This window comes from Mustelus asterias, chromosome 16 (genome assembly GCF_964213995.1).
Source record: "Mustelus asterias chromosome 16, sMusAst1.hap1.1, whole genome shotgun sequence".
Taxonomy (NCBI): domain Eukaryota; kingdom Metazoa; phylum Chordata; class Chondrichthyes; order Carcharhiniformes; family Triakidae; genus Mustelus; species Mustelus asterias.
In genome coordinates, this window is record NC_135816.1 from 37741486 (window position 1) to 37760712 (window position 19227).

The 19227-nt window shown below is 46.4% G+C and overlaps 1 protein-coding gene across 1 annotated transcript; it reads left to right on the forward strand.

Annotated features, from left to right (window-relative positions):
- The first annotated feature begins 2637 nt into the window (after window positions 1–2637).
- On the forward strand, window positions 2638–3726 carry LOC144505337 (neuropeptide Y receptor type 6-like). Its single transcript, XM_078231458.1, has one exon. The coding sequence runs from the start codon at window positions 2638–2640 to the stop codon at window positions 3724–3726; it is 1089 nt and encodes a 362-aa protein (XP_078087584.1).
- The last annotated feature ends 15501 nt before the right edge of the window (window positions 3727–19227 follow it).

A 19227-nucleotide genomic window follows, 5' to 3' on the forward strand; every position in this document is an offset into this window, starting at 1 on the left:
TAAATAGTGGGGTTACATTAGCACCACTCCAATCTTTAGGAACTGTTCCAGAGTCTAAAGAATCCTGGAAGATGACCACCGATGCATCCACTACTTCTAGGGCCACTTCCTTAAGTATTATAAAGGGCGGGGGGGAGGGGGAGTCGGAGGTGGGCAGGAAGGCATTGCGCCAGTCACCCACTCTATTTTATGCACCTTCCCCCACCAAGAACACACCCGGGAGGGTGGGGGGGCGGGGGGAGTGGGTGCAGGAAAATGCCCGTCTATGTCTCTTGGGGATGGAACTCCTCCAATAGCATCAGCACAGACTGCTGTGTCACCTTTCTTTTAACCATAGAAAACAAATAAGCAAAATTACATACAACCTTTACCTTTCCTCCTGTGCTTCTGGCCGATATAATTAATGAGTACCTCCGGTTGAAGTGGGAGATGTGACTGGGGTGATTTGATTTGTACGTTCAATCACCCTCTTCCCAAATACTGATTTTCAGCCAGATGATGGTACCCTTGAATACTCAGTCTGACTTGGGGAAGAGATGGGTGGCATGGTTCTTTCTTTAAATACTGCCAACCCACTTTATGGGCGCTTGGTGGAGAATGCAGCTGAACAGCCACAAGCTGCTGCCTTCCCAGGAGATTAAACAAGCAGAAGCGAACTCCGGACAGAATGTGAAAGAGGTGAGAAATGGGACTTGCAAGAACAGGCGACACCAATGGCAACAGCCCAACCAGAATACCTAAACTTGACCTTTGACCTCTGGTCAATGATCATTTGAAGCTTCCTGGTGCCTGTGTTGACACATATTTTGCACCATTTCTGTGGACACACTCACCTCATTAATGACTAATAGGCAGCTGCAATTGTTTGCTCATGTGTTTGTGCATTTTCTAACTTTGTATCCTACCGTCACCTCTACGTATGAAATCTGAGCAGCATTAATGCAAATGTTAGCTTGCTATTCAATTTTCAGCAACTCTGGTATCAGTTTTATTGAAACTGTACTCTTGAAATGAATCAGTCATAATGGTGTGAGCTAAGTTTACCTATTTAGATTTTACGTGCAACTATGACAGCTGTTGGCTCTCTTTAGCCACACTCGAAGGTTGTATTCTTGAAGTCTAATTGCAAGTTTATACATGACACTTACATACCTGATCAATTACTATCTAGCATTATCGTAAAAACTGCAGACTGAGTGTTGTGCTTTATGTAATTCAGCTGGTATCTCTCAAGAAATGATAGCACACAGAATAACACGTGGAATCAGATAATCACAGAGCCTACAGTGCAGAAGGAGGCCATTTGGCCCATTGAGCCTGCACCGGCAACAATCCCACCCAGATCCTATGCGCGTAACCCCACATATTTACCCTCCGAATCCCCCTTACACGAAGGGGCAATTTAGCATGGTCAATCAGCCTAACCCACATATCTTTGGACTGTGGGAGGAAATCAGAGCACCCGGAGGAAACCCATGCAACACGAGGGGAACTCCATGCAGGCAGTCACCCAAGGCCCAGGGTTCCTGGCACTGTGAGGCAGCAGTGCTAACCACTGTGCCACAATGCCACCCAAATTGTATGAGGTGCAGGATGCAGGTGAGTAATTAATGTGACATGAGAAATATATTGTACATATTACAGGTATACACATAAAGAGAAATAGAACCACAGTTTATTCCATTGTGAAGCTTTCTGATTTGTCCCCACAAACTTTATAATTCCATAGTTTGCAATGCAATGAGTGTCAAATGAGACACGAGCAATATGGATTGTTTGCATAGGTGAACCTCACAATGACGTGTCACTACGGTCATGCCAATGATTCCATTTCACTGTGATTTTTATTATTTGTATCTGTAACCAAAATGTTTGGCAAATGCATTCATGAGGTGAGATCTTCAGCCAGATCCTCTGACCTCGCCCGTGGCTGGACTTCTCCAGTCCCGCTGCTGTAAATGGAGATTTGGCTGAGAGCCGAATTCTCCATTCTTGCTGGTAGCGGTAGAGGGACACGCAAGACCAGAGAATTGCAGAGCTTGTTAATGCAATCTTAAGTCAGTGCCCATGAAGCAATAATTGGTATTTGACAGAAAATTAATCTCTTGAGGTTTGAGAAGGACCCTTTAAGTAGTTTTCATCACCAAGGGACCACTATCTTCATGAAAAATATTCAATCAACTTATTTTTTAATGGCTTACAAAATCCGCAATGCAAATCACATCATAAATGGAATGTTGTGTCACTCCATCCAAACAGTTAGACAGCTGCTTTGACTCTTCAGTGCCTCAGAATGCATTTCCATGAAAACTATAATGCTTAGACCACAATGACAGGACTGAGTTGTAAAAGGCTTCCAGTTTAAAAAAGAAATGAATGCCAGTAAAATTGAGTATGTTGTCAGTAAAAATCCATTGCAAGCGTGGTGAATTAATCTTGGTTTGCTTTCTGTGTTTGCAGGATAAATTCATAGGAACCAGAAGAACGAACTTGGATATCTACAAGTGAAAATCATTACTTTGTGCAAGTATTAAAGATGCGAAAAATTACTTCATCTCAAAGTTAATGTGAAGATATTTGTAAATAGATTGAATGGTGACAGCAGGTAAAATAGAAGAATCAATGTACAGTCACACCATGAATATCTCTGAAGTCATTCCGAATGGCACTAGGCCTCGATTTGCAGATTTTGACTCATGTCAATCTTCTTCGCCTGTGATGTTCCTGTTGATTCTTGCATATAGTGTCGTGACTATAGTCGGACTTTTTGGGAACCTCTGCCTCATATTTATCATTAAAAGGCAGAAAGAAAATCATAATGTCACTAACATCTTGATTGCAAATCTTTCTGTATCTGATGTTCTAATCTGTATCATGTGCATTCCTTTCACTGTTGTGTACACACTGATGGATTACTGGGTATTTGGAGATGTCATGTGCAAGGCAAACTCATTTATCCAGTGTGTATCTGTTACGGTGTCGATATTTTCCTTGGTGTTGATTGCTATCGAAAGGCATCAATTAATTGTAAATCCACGAGGCTGGAAACCTGCTGTCTCCCATGCCTGTTGGGGGATTGTGTTGATCTGGTTCATATCTTTAATAATCTCGTTTCCATTCATCACATTTCATCTGCTTACAGACGATCCTTTCAGAAATGTCTCTTCACACTCGGAATTCTACAAAGACAAATTTGTCTGCATTGAGATCTGGCCTTCAGAAATAGATAGACTTGTCTTTACAACGTGTCTCCTCGTGGTTCAGTATTTTGCCCCACTCTGCTTCATATTTGTTTGCTATCTGAAAATCTTTATATGCCTCAAGAAAAGAAATGGTATGGTAGATAAAATGAGAGAAAATGAGAGCCGAGTAAATGAGAGCAAAAGAATAAACATGATGCTGGTTTCAATTGTAGTGGCATTTACAGTCTGCTGGCTGCCACTGAACATCTTCAATGTTGTCTTTGACTGGAATCATGAAGTTCTGATGAACTGCCACTATAATCTTGTATTTACACTATGTCATCTGACAGCAATGATATCAACCTGCATTAATCCAATTTTCTATGGATTTCTCAATAAGAATTTCCAGAAGGACTTAAACATGCTAATTCACTGCAAATACCAATCTACCCAGGAAGAGTATGAGAATATTGGCCTCTCGGCCATGCACACAGACATATCCAAATGCTCTCTGAAATTAAACAATTCTTCCCCAAATGTATAAGATCACTTTCAAATCGATCACGTTCTAATTACTGGCTAGATCAGTGAAACACATTGAATTTTTATTCTGATGAGTGTACCTATTTTTTTTTCAGTCCATTTACGGGATGTGGGTTTTGCGGGCTAGGCCAGCATTTATTTCCCATCCCTAATTGCCTTTGAGAAAGTGATGATGAGCTGCCTTTTTGAACCCTGCAGTCCTGTGGTGTAGGTTTACCCACTGTGCTGTGAAACTTTTATTAAGTTAACAATAGAAGAAAAAGCTGTTAACGGAATGTTCGTTTAAAGGAAAAGTTTATTCAATCATAAAATTAGCACACTGGCAACGGACAAGGGAATGGCTTGTCTGAAAGAGGTCAATGGTACAATCTCACCCAGGTCCTTGTATTATTTATACACAAGATACTGCTACCAATGTACATTTTAATTTTTATCAGTGTATCACTGTTGCATTCCATAACCCTGAATTTATCTAATTTACAAATGTGTGATCCAGATATCTACATACCTCTAATGTGGAGATGCCGGCGTTTAACTGGGGTGGGCAAAGTAAGAAGTCTCACAATACCAGGTTAAAGTCCAACAGGTTTATTTGGAATCACGAGCCTTCGGAGTGCTGCTCCTTCATCAGGTGAGTGGAGAGTAAGGTTTCACAAACACTTCCACACTCAACCGGGATCTTGGGTTCATGTCACACTACGTGTAACTCTCACCATTTGGCCAGGGCTTGCAAAATCCTACTAACTGTCCTGGCTTGAGACAATTCACACCTCTTTAACCTGTGATTATTCCTCTCTCCACTCGCATTATCTGTACCTGTAAAGACTTGATTACCTGTAAAGACCCAAATTCCAACCATTATCTTGCAATTGTGACTTTGTCTGTATATGCCATGTTTGTGAAACCTACCTCTCCACTCACCTGATGAAGGAGCAGTGCTCCAAAAGCTCATGATTCCAAATAAACCTGTTGGATTGTAACCTGGTGTTGTGAGACATATTACTGTACATACCTGTAGTTAGTTTTTTAAATTCCTGTACATCAGTAGTTTTTATGTATTAAATAATAATCATTCATATAATGTCTGAATGGTAACAAACACAACTTTCGAAGGCAAGACTTGTCTAATTATTTTTGTTTTCATGTACTTTTTAACCTCTTTAAAAGGGGTTGGAGCATTTATAGATTTTAATTTACATGGACTCCGTCGTGTGAATTCAATATAGCGGCCACAGAACGTAAAAGATAACCCAAAATATGTTCAGACTGAACATTTAATTAAACCCTCATCAAGCAAAGAGAAATTGTCAAAGTATTCATAAAACAAAATGAAACTTTGGGCCTGATTTTACCAAAACTTGGCGCCCGTTTTCAGGTGCGAAATCGCGGTAAAGTTGGGCATTGGGCCTATACCGCGATCTGCGCCCGATTCCTAGCAGATTGTGGCTTTACCAACACCCGATTCTGGGGCGGGTCCGGCGCGCACCCAAATCGGGCAGCCCGCCGATTTAAATGGATTTGCAAGCATTTAAATCGACTTAATGAACTGCGTGCCCAACTCTACCGCCAAATCCCACTTTACCGTCTTCTGGCCCAATCCGCGTCCGCGCTGTTACCGACCTGCAAAATAAAAGTCTGCAGTCGCCGCAGCAGCCTCTGAAGAGCGGGGTCAGAGACTGCAACGGCTCTCTGACCCAGGTCCTCTGGTCGGGGCATGAGGGGGGTGGGAGGAGGAGAGGGGGCGTGACGTCTCATCCCCTGGGGGGGGGGGGGGGGAGGGGATGTGACCGATTAGCCGGGGGGTAGGGGAGGATGTGTGACGTCTCATCCCCTGGGGGGGGGTGCGGAGAGGGGGTGTGACGTCTCATCCCCTGGGGGGGGGGTGCGGAGAGGGGGTGTGATGTCTCATCCTCTTGGTGGGGGGGGGGGGGGGGAAGGGGGGGGATGTGACCGATTAGCCGGGGGGGAGGGGAGGTTATGTGACGTCTCATCCCCTGAGGGGGGGTGGAGATCGGGTGTGACGTCTCATCCTCTGGAGGGGGGGGGGTGGTGGGAGGGGAGGGTGTGTGACCGATCAGCCCAGGGGGAGGGGGGGAGGGGAGGGGGTGTGACGTCTCATCCTCTGGGGGGGGGAGAGGAAGGGGTGTGACGTATCATCCCCTGGGGGTGTGGGGGGTGGGAGGGGGGGGTGTGACCGATCAGCCCGGGGGGGAGGGGGTGTGACGTATCATCCCCTGGGGGGGGGGGGGGGGGGCTGGAGATGTCACACCCCCTCCCCTCCCCCCGCCCCAGGGGATGAGACGTCACACCCCCTTCCCTCCCACCACCCCCCCCCGCCCCCCCCTCACCCGTGACCAGAGGATGAACGTCAGAGAGCCGCTCTCTCCGCTTTCTGCTTTTTCTTTCGTGCCCAGGCGCGCTGTCAGATTTTTTCCGAACTGCGCATCCGATCGGTCCGCCAGCGCTAAGCCCCGCCCACTGCGCCAGAGCCGGCAAAACATGTATGGGCGCGCTGGAAAGAGGATTCCAGGTGCGGATCTATTTGACACCCAGATTCGGCACTTAGACTCAAAATGGTAAAATTCCCCCCTTTTATGGCAAAACAATCAGATCTACACAAATGCTCATGTTAACGCTTATGTATCAGCTCACTAGCCAAAGCTGATAAGACAATGTTTAAATGATACATTGCATTGCAGAAATATTCTAGCTGAAGTAAAATCAGTTGCACGTAAATCAACCTTATCTGCACATTCATTCAGGTAAATATCTATTCGATAACACTGAGGTTTAATATGCACTGACTACTTCATGTAAGTATATACCACTCTTAAAATATAATTTTGAACAGAATAGAGTTCTTTCTGATTTATTTCTATGAAATAATGTTCTGTTGTGTGTATGTTACCAAGTTATACTTCAAACAGTAAGCTACAACCTACAACTTTTCAATGGTCAATTGATTAGGCCCATTTCAAAAGTCATTTGTGGCTCCGTTTTGATATCATTCATGCATTAATACATGTAAATCAAGTAAAACTATTTTTATTCCACAGCATACCTCACAAGCGCTGCTGTTGACATGGCACTGCCTTCATATATGGAAGTTTGGCAAACCTTTTTTGTGCATTGACTCAAGCACTGCAATGACACATAATCAGAACTCAACATGACTAAAATAATGCATGACTTCTGGCTCCTACCTCCCAAAAACTGTGGCAAACACGGTGCCCTGAAGGGAACGTATTCTTCAGATAATTGCACAAGAGCTGTGAAACATACGATAATATAATGATATAAACAATAGAATGAGGAATACAAACAAAAAATTTGGAAATATTTTCTGGAAATATTCAGTAGGTCAGGCAGCATCTGTAGAGAAACAGACACAATTAACATTAGAGGTGAATGGCCTCTGAACTTGAAAACATTAGGGACATAGCAGTTTTCAAGTAAGCAAAGAGGCAAGGAAAGGTGATATGTGAGGAACGAACAAAAGAAAGGCCTATGATAAGGTGGAAGGCAGGGGAGGTTTACATCAGTACTTTTGGGATGCCGCTGTTTCCCGCCCTGCCACCTGAAGAGTCAGTAGGGAACACAACTCTGCTGGGTTCCCCGCAGCCGCTTAATGCTCCGAGGAGTGTTAACTGGCTGGAGTTGGGACTTCCACTCCTCACTCAAGAGAAAGTCCCACCTAAGAGAACTGCTGAACAATCATCTTTCTAGACCCAGCAGCACCTCAAGCTACAGTGGACAGGACGGGAACTACCAGCAATCCCCAGTTTCTAAGTCCTGGAAGTCCAGGACCAAGTAAGTGTGAGGATCTCTTGGGTGGTGGGGAGGTTGTGCAGAAGGCCTGGGGAGGGGGGATGGGGGGAGGGAGAGAACTGGAGAGAGGAAGCACGTGCAGAGGACAGACCTTGTGGGGATGTGCCCGATATTGAAAGGAGGCCAATGATGGAGATTCCGACCCTTCCCCATGGCCTGAGCAGGATCACTTTCTGGACTTCTCCCCTGCCCTGAACTCCTGCCAGCCTTAAAATTGAGGCTGGATGGAATACGGCTCTTAAGTGGTCTTTAATTTGCCACATATGGATCTCAACTGGGGCAAAGGTGTGCAGTCCAACCGTACAATTGTGGCAAGGTTGGGACAGGCAGGAGGGATGGCCAATTGAGGAATTTTACAAGCTCCCCCCGCCCGCTCCACCCACCCCATCCTATCTATAAACCCCCTCGGAGGGAATGGAAAATTCTGCCCCAAGTAACTAAACTGATATTGATGCAAGGCAAAGTGCGATGGTAATGAGACAAGTAAAGAAACATTTGTTAATGTTGTTTCTAGCATCATAGTATCATACCATAGAATCCCTTCAGTGAAGAAGGAGGCCATTCAGCCCATTGAGCCTGCACCAACAACAATCTCATCCAGGTCCTATCCCTGTAACCCCACATATTTACCTTGCTAACCCCCTGACACAAAGGGGCAATTTAGCATGGCCAATTCACCTAACCTGCACATCTTTGGACTGGATCAACTGGAGTAGGTCTGCTCATTCACTCTTTCACTTTTCACTTGAAAACTAGATGCAACAACTCAATTAAAAAAATGAATTGAAGTCATTACTTGGATTGTGGCTTAAATGTCAATAACATGCTAGATTACCATTGAGTATTTCCTTACTCACTCATAGATATCCATCAGTGACTATTTGATAGTATTTACTACATAGTGTTAAAAGTGAAATTGTTTGTAAACATTTCTTGGTTTTGTTTAGAGTTGTTTAATGGAGACAAGTATGTTTTTTTTAAATAAATACAAAGCTATAATCATAAAGATACTTAGCTCTCCCTATGAAGCATAAATCTGCTGACAATGTGAATCAGCTTTACAGGGAGATGTTGTCAGCAGTGCAAGGCTAACCACTAAACCTTATTTTAACTGTACGCTATCTGGTTCATGAAGGGATAGGCAATTAACATCCAAAAATTGCAAAGCACACACTAACTTGTTGATCGTAAAATAAAGGTTTGGCTGATTTATATTTTGTGCAGAAATGTAGTGGGCAATGATTACTGAAGATTAAAGTGACAGCAGAGATACACAGTAGTTTGAGTCTCATTGAGGTCTGTTTTTATGATGCCCGTTGATGTACTTGAAACTTAAACATTTCAGGATTATTACTTTTTTATCCCATTTGCATAATCCAGAATATTTTAATCAGCGTACAATATTATTATGTAACATTTTCTACCTGACACTTGGTTAAAAGGTTGATATTTTATGATTATTTATTTTGCTTTGTTGAAGTTTACATGTATAAGTTTTGTCAAAGATTTCCTTCGTTTTACATGCAATTTTGCAACCAAATATCCCATTAAAAGATTCAGTCATGTTATAAAAAGGCTGTGTGCAGACCTGCCATTAGAATTCTACCCTTAATTACTTTGCCTATAAAAATTATATTCCAAAATAAAACATTCTTTAAGTTGACAACCACAAATCAAGTCACATAAATAAACGTGATAGCTATATTAATATTAATACTTTGGTTTCCACCAGTCTAACAAATCAATCCAAGTCTTACAATATTACGAATTTCTAATGCCTTATAGTTGATGATCAACATTTACAAAAATTGGAAAGGAGTGCACCCTACTTTAAAAGGTTGAGTATGTTTAACAAGAATTACTTTTCATAAAATGTTTGCAGTAATTTATAATAATAGATAGCGCTGTTTCAATGTTTCCATGTAACGTATTAGTTTGTTGTTTAAAAGGTGACTCAGTATAAAAACTGTTGCTAGGACACGCTGAATAATTACGAAAATGTGTTTATTTGCTTTTTGACCTGCATGTTGTATGAAATACGAATACTAAATTTCATAGTACATGTTTTGCTGTGCTATTTTCAGCTATCCTTTCTGTGGTCTGTATATAACCTGTTAATTGTTCCAATAAAATGTCTGTATTGAACCAATTTGGTGTACATGTTCTGATTTTTAGGAATGATTGTTCCTAAATGGTGCACATGTTAATTATATGGGTATACTTTGATCACTTAGCTCATTTGTTCAATGTGTGGGCGATTTGCCACAGGGCAGTGTTATGCATCAAGTGAAGTTGCATGATCCACTCACACCGGCTAGGAGATGGCAACTTGACAATTTTTGTGAAGAGATTATTTTCTGCTTGCAGCATCTGACTTTTGGGGCTGTTGCATTGTGTGTCCCTTGATAACATCTAGAAATGTTTTCAGCTTCTACATCTATGCTGATGACGCCCACTCTATCTCTCCACTCTCTATCTCTTCACTACTTTTATATTGTCAGACACATCAGGCCACAAAATCCAACTCCCTAGCTCCCATTTTCTTGGCACAATGGGTGCCATTTTGTATGCAAAATGACACTTGTGCTGCATGTGCTCACTTATGAGGTGGAATAATGGGGGGCGGGGTGGGGGGTAGAATGGACAGTACACCTCTCCTTTGAAACCACACTGGCATGGAGCCAACATGCCGACCCGCCCAGCAGCCATAAAGCACTGCGGACCAGACTAATGAGGGCCAAGTTGGACTTCCACCCATCATTGTGGCTGAGGTACCAACCTCCAGAGCTGCCAACCAACCTCCATCAGAGCTGGCAGCCACAGAAAGGTGTCAGTGGCCACTGCCGGGACTGCAGGAGGAAAAGAAAATCAAGGTCCCGGAGCAGGCAAATCCAGGGTCATCGACCAAGAGTGTTTGGGGAGTCTAGGTAGTGAGGTCAGGGAGGTGGGGAGGGAGTGGGTTTAAAGGAGGAAGCGGGTAGGAAGGAAGGATTTGAGCTAATTGGTACCAACCTGTCACCAGCCAAGGACAGTTCCCGAAGAGCAATCCCCCTTCCTTTCTGCTCTTTAAACATTTAAGTTTAAAAATTGGACTTCCCACTTCTGCCCTCCCATTCATGCCAAACATTTTATGCTGTGGACAGCATATTACCAGGGTCAATTGGCTTGATAACAAGACTAATTGATTCGTACTTATTCATTTAAATATGGACAGCTGCCAATTTTGACACCTGCCCACCCCCGGATAATGGGCGAGAGATTGGGATTGGCAGGAAGGCTGTGGAGTGGGCCTCTAACCCATTTTATATGACCTCCCACCCACCATGGGCAACACGTTTGCCAGAGGCATGTAATTCAGCCCTTTGTGTGAGCCACATCAGATGAATTTTGGTGTGAGTATTAGTCTAAGAAACTGTAGCATATAGTTATGTGACTGAATTATGAATCCACAGGCCTATACTGGTGATTCGGATATGAGTTTATAATCCCTCCAGAGCAGCTAAGGAATTTAATTTCTGTTACATGAACAAATCTAGAATAAAAAGCTGTTAACAGTAATAATGATGAACTGACTACCAGATTGTTGTTTTAAAACCCATTTGGTTCATTAATGTCCTTTAGGTAAGGATATCCACCATCCTTACTCAGTCTCTCACTGTAAATCATCTTAACTGCTCTCTGAAATGACCAAGCAAACCACTCAGTCATCAAGAAGGTGGTTCACTACAACCTTCTCAAGGCCAAGAGGGGCAGAGAGGGAGTTTGAAACTTGCAGCAATATTAAGTGTCTAAGGGTAAGGAGAAGCTATGAGTATTAAGCATGAGTCATGATTGATGGAGACTAATGATTAGTGAGAGATGGGTATGGTACTTGGAGCATTTGTGAGGTTAGTGGTGTAGTTGGTGGAACGTGGCGTTTGAAAATGCTTTCAAGAACCTTTACCACTCGTGTGAGGTCACTGAACTTCTTTCAGCGCTTGATCCATACTGTCAGGGCTCCAGTGCGATTGGATCTGCATTATTATCTGTTTCCACTGCCTTCTCAAAGTTTGCCTGAAGGCCTCCCAGTCGCCTGTGTATAGAGGATATTTCTCCTTCTGTCCACCTCTTGCCCTAGGGCTTCCAATGCTGCAACAGAAAACCAGAGAACCAAGGAGCCTACCCATGTTGCCACGTTGTGCTATTTACTTACGAATATACAAATATATGAAGTAGGAGCAGGAGTAAGCCATATGGTCCCTTGAGCCTCCTCTACCATTCAATAAGGTCATAGCGAATCTGTTTATATTTCGAATTCCACATTCCCATCTACCCCCAATAACCTTTGATTCTGTGCCTAACAAGAATCCACCTTTAAAATATTCAATGACACAGCCTCCCCCACCTTCTGAGACAGAGGGGGCGATTTTACCATCGCATTGCGCCCGTTTTTGGCATGACGCGGTGGTAAAATCGGGCGTAAAGCACTTTGCGCAATTGGTGCCGATTTTCACAAGCAGCGCCATTTTACGAGCTCCGGATTTCCGGCGCGGTCAGCCTCTCCCCGGAAATGGGCGGGAGGCAGGTTAATATATGGAAATTTATTATAATGCTATTTTACATCTGCTCAGCGAGTCCAGCACTCAATCGTCAGGGCTTGCCCCACCTCACCGGGAAAGGTTCTCACCGGCAAGGAATAGACGGGCTCCCCATGAACAGGGAGCAATCAACTTGGCTTCGCCAGTGGAACCGGAGGCCATTGAGGCCTCCTGGGGAGGCCGAGAGTAAGGGGGGGGGGTGTACCTTGGGCAGTGCCAGACCAGCACCTGGGCACCTGGGCAATGCCCACCGGGCAGTGCCAGCGTGGGGCCAGTGGATGTGGGGCCAATGGGGATGGAGCTAATATGGCTTAAAGCACAATTACAGACTGTACTCTCTTAAAAAGCCAAAAAGCTCACATCAAAGTAAACGCGAGCCCTCCTGCCAAGTAACAAAAAAAATATTAAACGTTTAGAATACATTAGGAATGTCACAAAGCCAATCGATTTACCCAAAACACTTCTGGTGAACTGGTGGCCACTCCACAGACTGCATAGCCAGATGCAGGCTCAAGAAATCTGAATGGGGAGAGGGGGTTCGCTGACACTCTGCAGCTATAGGTGGGGGGTGGGGAGGAAGGGAGAGGGGGCCCGCTGCCATTCTGCAGCTATTGATTGGGGGAGGGCAGTGGGGCCGCGATCAGTTGGGGGAGGACGGTGGGTCTGTGATCGGTGGGAGAGGGGGGGAGTCTGCGATCGGTCAAGGCAGCAGAGGGGATGGGCAGGGGTTGATCTTGAGCCGTGGGCCCCGACGATTGCACGGGGGGTACAGCCGCTTCAGGCAGCCTGTACTGGCAGTGGCCTATCAGCTCTCTTTTTTCTGTCAGGCCCCTGCTACTGCGCATGTGCAGCACCAGAGGCCTGCACATGCGCACTACCTCCCTCTGCAGGGTTTCGAGCACGTTAAACCCCACCCACAGGCTTCTGCAGCAAGCAACAGGCTTGCTGATATTTTGGCAGGCAGAGTGCGTATTGGGGGGCCTGAAAACACGACCAAAAAGATGGATCTGAAACTCTCCCAGTTTCAAGTCTGCCCAGCACTTGGATCAAAAATGCTAAAATCGCCCCCAGAGTGTTCCAAAATCACAAACTGCTCTGAGAAAGAAAAATGTCTTCAATTCTGTCCTAAAAAGGATGACCCTTAATTTTAAAACAGTGCCCCCGGTTCTGGACTCACCCACAAGAAGAAACATCCTTTCCACGTCCACCTTGTCAATACCGTTCAGGATCTTTAATACTTGAATCAAGTCGCCCCTCACCCTAAACCCCAGTGGAAACAAGCCCAGTCTATCCAACCTTTCCTTATAAGACAGCCTGCTCTTTCCAAGTATCAATCTAGTAAACCTCCTCTGAACCGCCTCTAATGCATTTACATTCTTCCTTAAATAAAGAGAACAAAACTGCGGACAATATTCGGGATGCGATCTCACCAATGGATGTACAACTGATCCTTATTTTTATTTGGATTCTTCCCGTAATAAAGGATACCATTCGCTTAGCCTTCTTATTTTGTGTGTCTTTCCCAAATCCAAGTCATTTGTGGAATCAATTCCAGCAGCTGCTCCAGTCAAAGTGTATTCTCCCTTCAGGAGATGCAGGTTTGATTTCAATAGCACAAACTAGCTTGAACCTGTGCTCGTCTCATCATTCTGCAGCCCCCTACTCAAAAGATGCAGCCACTCAACAGTGCATTCAACATCGGGCTGCCACCTATCAATTAAATCAGACTGAGAAACAAAGTTTGCAAGCTGCCCGTACCAGAACAAATGGGTGATGGTGATTTGAACATCACAATCCCTGCCCCCATTTTTAGGCCTTATCCAATTTTTTGCCCCCTTGTCTTAGATAATTCTTAACTTCCTCCAGCTAATCTTCAGCTTAATACCACCACAAATTCTGAAGCCTCATCGCCAACTTCCTATCTTTCCCGGGATATTATCAGTCTGTTCCCAACATTCTGTTCAACACAAAGTTGAGCTTCCAAACACCCTGACTCCCTCCATCACAAACTCTGCTTGCTTCTACCTCTATAATATCTCCAGCCTCCACCCACAACTTTGGAGCTGGTAACTTCATGTTTTGCTTCATCACTCCGAGGCTCACTAACAGCAGTATTCTTTCTGCTGACATCCTATTTCCATCCTCGGTAAACAACAATTCTAAAACATTGTTGTCTATATCATGCTCTGTAACAGGTTCATTACCCATCACTTCTGCCTCATTAACCTGGACAACATTCAGGCTTAGCTTGATAAATGGCGAGTAGCATTCATGATGTGGAGATGCCGGCATTGGACTGGGGCAGGCAGAGTAAGAAGTCTCACAACACCAGGTTATTTGGTAGCACGGGCTGTGGGAACTTGTGAGCAGAAAATGTTAAGATGCTTAAATATCTTTCTAACTAGTGCAGCCCTTCACCCGTGCCATCTCAGTGCAACTACAACTTCCTAACCTTACGTGGCCTACCACTAAGTCTCAGTGACTCCCCAGAATGTACATCGGAGGTGGAGGGGGCCAGCTGCCTACCATGCCCCGTGGACTGTGATGCGCATGGCGGGCATCCTCTGGAGGCCCTGGACCTTGAGGGCCCTGGTCTGCTTCCAGGTGTCTGGGATGTTTCCATGACACCCTCTTCATCCCGCTGCTCCTGAGATGCCCCAGTGTCAGGAAGCAGGGAGTCAGAAGATGTAGCCACAGCCACAGTCTCCTGGCTGGAAGGTCCCGCAAGACTCGAGCCCTCCCTCCTCCCTTGGGGTTCCTGTGGGTCCCTGGGTCACTCCATGGGACGGCGATGCTCTGGCGTCACCTGGCACTGCCTGTCCTGGAGGACCACCTGCGCCCTACTCATGGTGGTCGAACCCTCTGCGATGGCCACAAGTCAAGGGCCACCTCTCAATGGCTGCAGCAAGTGCCTTCTGAGACTGGGCCATGCTCTGCAGCCCCTCAGCCATGACCCTCTGCGACTGGGCCACATTCTCATGGGCTGCTGCCGTAGCCCGCTGTGTCTCAGTGCTGTCCCACTGGGTCTCCTGCAAGTTCTCGAGCCTCTCAGCCATGGGCCGCAGAACCTCGAGGATCCTGTTCAGTCCCTCAGCTGTGGCCTGCTGTGACTCAGCCACGGCCCTCTGGGACTTTGCTGTGGCCTGCTGCAACTCGGCCATCACTTGGAGCCTGCCACTCATGGTGAGGATCCCCTGCCCCAGGCTTTCCACTGCAGTTGCCATCCTTGCAGTGTTGGGAACCACGCAAGACGCTGGTCCGCCTGAAAGCTTTGGGACTCCTCCCAGCAGCCTCGCAGTTGGTCCAGTGTGGCCGTCAGCCCCTCCTGGCTCTGTTGCTGCATCTCCAGCAGCTGAGAGAGAAGTGATCTCAGAGGCCCAGCATGTAACCTGGGGCCAGCTGAGTCCTTGATTCCGGCCCCCGCATGCCAGAGGTCTCGGACATTCCCTCCTCCACCCGATGTACATTATCAGATGTGTCGTACTCATCAGAGGGTGACCCAGAAGCCTCACCACTAACTGGACCCACCTACGTGTCAGTATCTGGGATGGTGAGTTGTGAGGTGGAAGCTGATGCCAAAACTGTGCCACCCTCGGAGGTCCCTTCACCCGCATCCTCTGAGGACTCATCCGAGCTGTCTGGACCAGGATGGGCGGGAGCTGCAGTCCGGGCCTGGAGTCCAGAAGGCCCCGGGGCGTCCGGATGTGTCCCTGCAACACAGGACACAAGGTTAAGCGCAAGGGAGGGAGAGGAATCCGGGGTGCCAAACACATGATTCACATGTCTCCATTGAACATTGAACAAAGCACCAAGAAAGTTACATCACAGGAACAGGCCCTTCGGCCCTCCAAGCCTGTAGCGACCAGGCTGCCCATCTGATTTGTAACCCCCTACCCTTCCGGAGACCATATGTCTCTATTCCCATCCCATTCACATAGCTGTAAAGACGCCCCTGTGCATCTGTGTCCGTGACCTTCTGCGGCAGTGAGTTCCACTACCCTCGCTGTGCAAATAAACATCCCTCGTAGATCTCCTTTAAACCTGACCCCTCGCACCCAAAACCGTGCCCCTGAGAAGTTGCCTCAAAGTGAGTGGAGGAATGACAGGTGTTCGCATCTTGACAGCAGCCTGACCATGCTGTCGTTGACAGCCCGCATCTCCCCTTCTCTGGAAAGCTCCAGCGCTCGCTCCTCAAGCGGGGTGAGGACCCGGAGGTCTGGGTCACTGCCCCCTGTCTTCGCCCTCTCATGGGTGTCGTGATCGGTCTTCTCCTGTGGAGACAGAAGGAGCCATGAAAGAAATGGTGGCGTGACTCCTGCAGAGTATCAGGTGGTGGCCCTTAGAGGGCAAGCGCAGTGGGGCTCATTGGGGGGAAAGGAAGGAGCTGCTTGGGGGTCAGGAGCTGGAAGAATGCAGGGTGCTGGGGATGGGAGGAGCTGGGAGAGAGCTGGGGGAAGATGCAAAATGGGGTTCAGCACTCGCCCTTGCTGCACGGATGAGGTCATTGACTTTTTCCCGGCACTGCTTCGCAGTTCGGGGGGCCACTGCCCTGGCACTGACCGAGGTGGCAGCTGCCTCCCAGGCCGCATTTCCATCAGCCCCCTTGGGTCTGCGTCCTCCTGGGGGGAAGAGGGTGTCCTGCCTCGCCTCTGCTGCATCCAGTAGCCACCCGAGGTCACCCTCAGGGAATCGGGGGGCTGGTCCTGCGCACATTTTGTGCAGGAATGCCTGCCTGTCCATTCTTGAGTTTTTAATGGAGCTGCCCCTCGTTAGGGCAGATCAGCTGCAGGCAGTTTGGCAGAGCATTCCAGCAAGTTCCATGCAGTTTGCTTGTTCGCATTGAGGGGAAGGCAAGTGAGCACTTGCAGGTGTGCTGATGGGGAGGGGTTGGGGGGGGGGGGGGGGGGGGTGCGGATCAGTGCCTCAATGATTGGGGATGGGGGAGAGAGAGGGAGGTGTCACACAGCCATTGGAGTCTGGAGGAGATGGGGCCTTGTGCGGAAGGGTCCGGGGTGGGGTGAGGGGGATTACCCTGCCTGATATCTGTAGAGTGGAAGGGGGAGGGTGGATCTCTTTGCCTGAGATCAGTGGGGGGAAAGGGGAGGGGCTCGCGATTGGTCTGAGTGGCGGGAGTTGGGAGGATAAGAGGGTCATTAATGTTGGGGGGGTGGGGCAATGTCTGTGGGGCCAGGGGGAGGTATTATCCAGTCCAGGAGGGATATGGTAGGGGAGCCGCATTCTATCATTTTTTTTCTGCACATGCGCAGTTGGAGGCGCCGATCAGAGCTTCAGGGCTTTGGGCGCATTAAGCCCCGCCCACAGGCTTGTGCAGCGCGATTCAGAATCGCTGATATTTTTTCAGGCAAAGTGCGTATGGGGACACCTTAGAACAGGTCTAAAAGTCGGATCTGAAACACCACCCAGCACTTAGAATCAAAATGGTAAAATAGGACCAAACTCTTGAATTTCATTCCATCAGTCTATATTAGATTGGAATTGGTTCTAATAGTGACAGGTTTTTTCATTAGAAACATCGAAAATAGAAGCAGGAGCAGGCCATTCGGCCCGTTGAGCCTGCTCTGCAATTCATTTTGCTCACGGCTGATCATCAAATTCAATATGTGGGTAGCATGGTGGCACAGTGGTTAGCACTGCTGCCTCACAGCGCCAGGGGCCCGGGTTCAATTCCAGCCTCGGGTCACTGTCTGTGTGGAGTTTGCACATTCTCCCCGTGTCTGCGTGGGTTTCCTCCGGGTGCTCCGGTTTGTTCCCACAGTCCAAAGATGTGCGGGTTGGGTTGATTGGCCATGCTAAAATTGCCCCTTAGTGTCAGGGGGATTAGCAGGGTCAATATGTGGGGTTATGGGGATAAGGCCTGGATGGGATTGTGGTCGGTGCAGACTCAATGGGCTGAATGGCCTCCTTCTGTACTGTAGGGATTCTATGAAAATTTCTATGAAAATTCCCCCCCATGTCATTAACTCACTGGATTACCTGGCTCGCATCAACATTTTAATAACAGAACATTAGTTTGTTGAATTGAATATCTACCTCATGCCATACTAATTAGCAGGTTTAATGCAGTATAATTTATTCTCTTATCTCAAAACCTGAATGTTACAATGCATAATTGCTTAATATTGAACAGTGCAGACTTCTAAAAAGGACATTAAAGCATTTATATTAACTTGAGAATCAATAATTATTCATAAAAGCATATAATTTTAATATAAAATGTGGTCTCATATTCAAATAACTTCAGTCATTAGGTCTATCTGTTATTACAGGTAAACAAATTAAGAAGCTTTAACATCATTTTTAAATGTAATCTTGAGCCTAAATAAATTCTGTTCTAAGCCAGGGTAAAGTCAATCCAGCAGATAAGGTAAAATAGGGCAGAATGATCTGCGACCAAAATAATGCTTGCCTTACCTTCGATTTTAATCTGTCCTCCAGAAGTGATTTTCCTCGATTTTCCAGCTCACCTAATCTTGCTGAAAACAACCACTACTATAAAGGTGGAATAAAAGCAGAAAATGCTGGTTAAACTCAACGGGCGGGATTTTACGGCCTTCCTCGCGTGAGACCAGAAATTCTTGGCCGAGGTCAATGGACATTTTCGTTGTCCGCACCTCACCCACTCCGATTCCATGGCGGCGGGGCGGTAGAATTCCGGCGAGCATATCGGGCAGCATAAGTGGAGAGAAACAGAGTTAATGTTTCGACTCTGTATGATTTTTCTTCAGAACGATAGAGGGGTAGAAATGTAATGGATTGTGTAGTTGGAAAGGGAGTGGAGGAGGTGGGGCAGAATAGAAGGACAGGAATAGGTTGGAGCCAAGGAGACATTGACAATGAGCTGATAGTGGCATAAAGATGCAACAGCAGAATGCGTTAATAGGAGAACAAAGGTCAGTGCTCAGTGAAAGAAAGATTGACAAACAAGTGTGATGTGGTGGGACTGGGGGGCAGGAGGTGGCGGGCAAGGGTGAGGGTGGGGGTGCATTGGGACAAACCAAGGAAACAAATAGCAAGAAGGAGTCAAGATAGAGGTGTGGTAAACCACTGTTATGTTCTGATAACCACTGTTATGTTCT

What these genes read in the sequence shown, in the direction of transcription:
- LOC144505337 (XM_078231458.1), top strand. Translation starts at nt 2,638, where the DNA reads ATGAATATCTCTGAAGTCATTCCGAATGGCACTAGGCCTCGATTTGCA.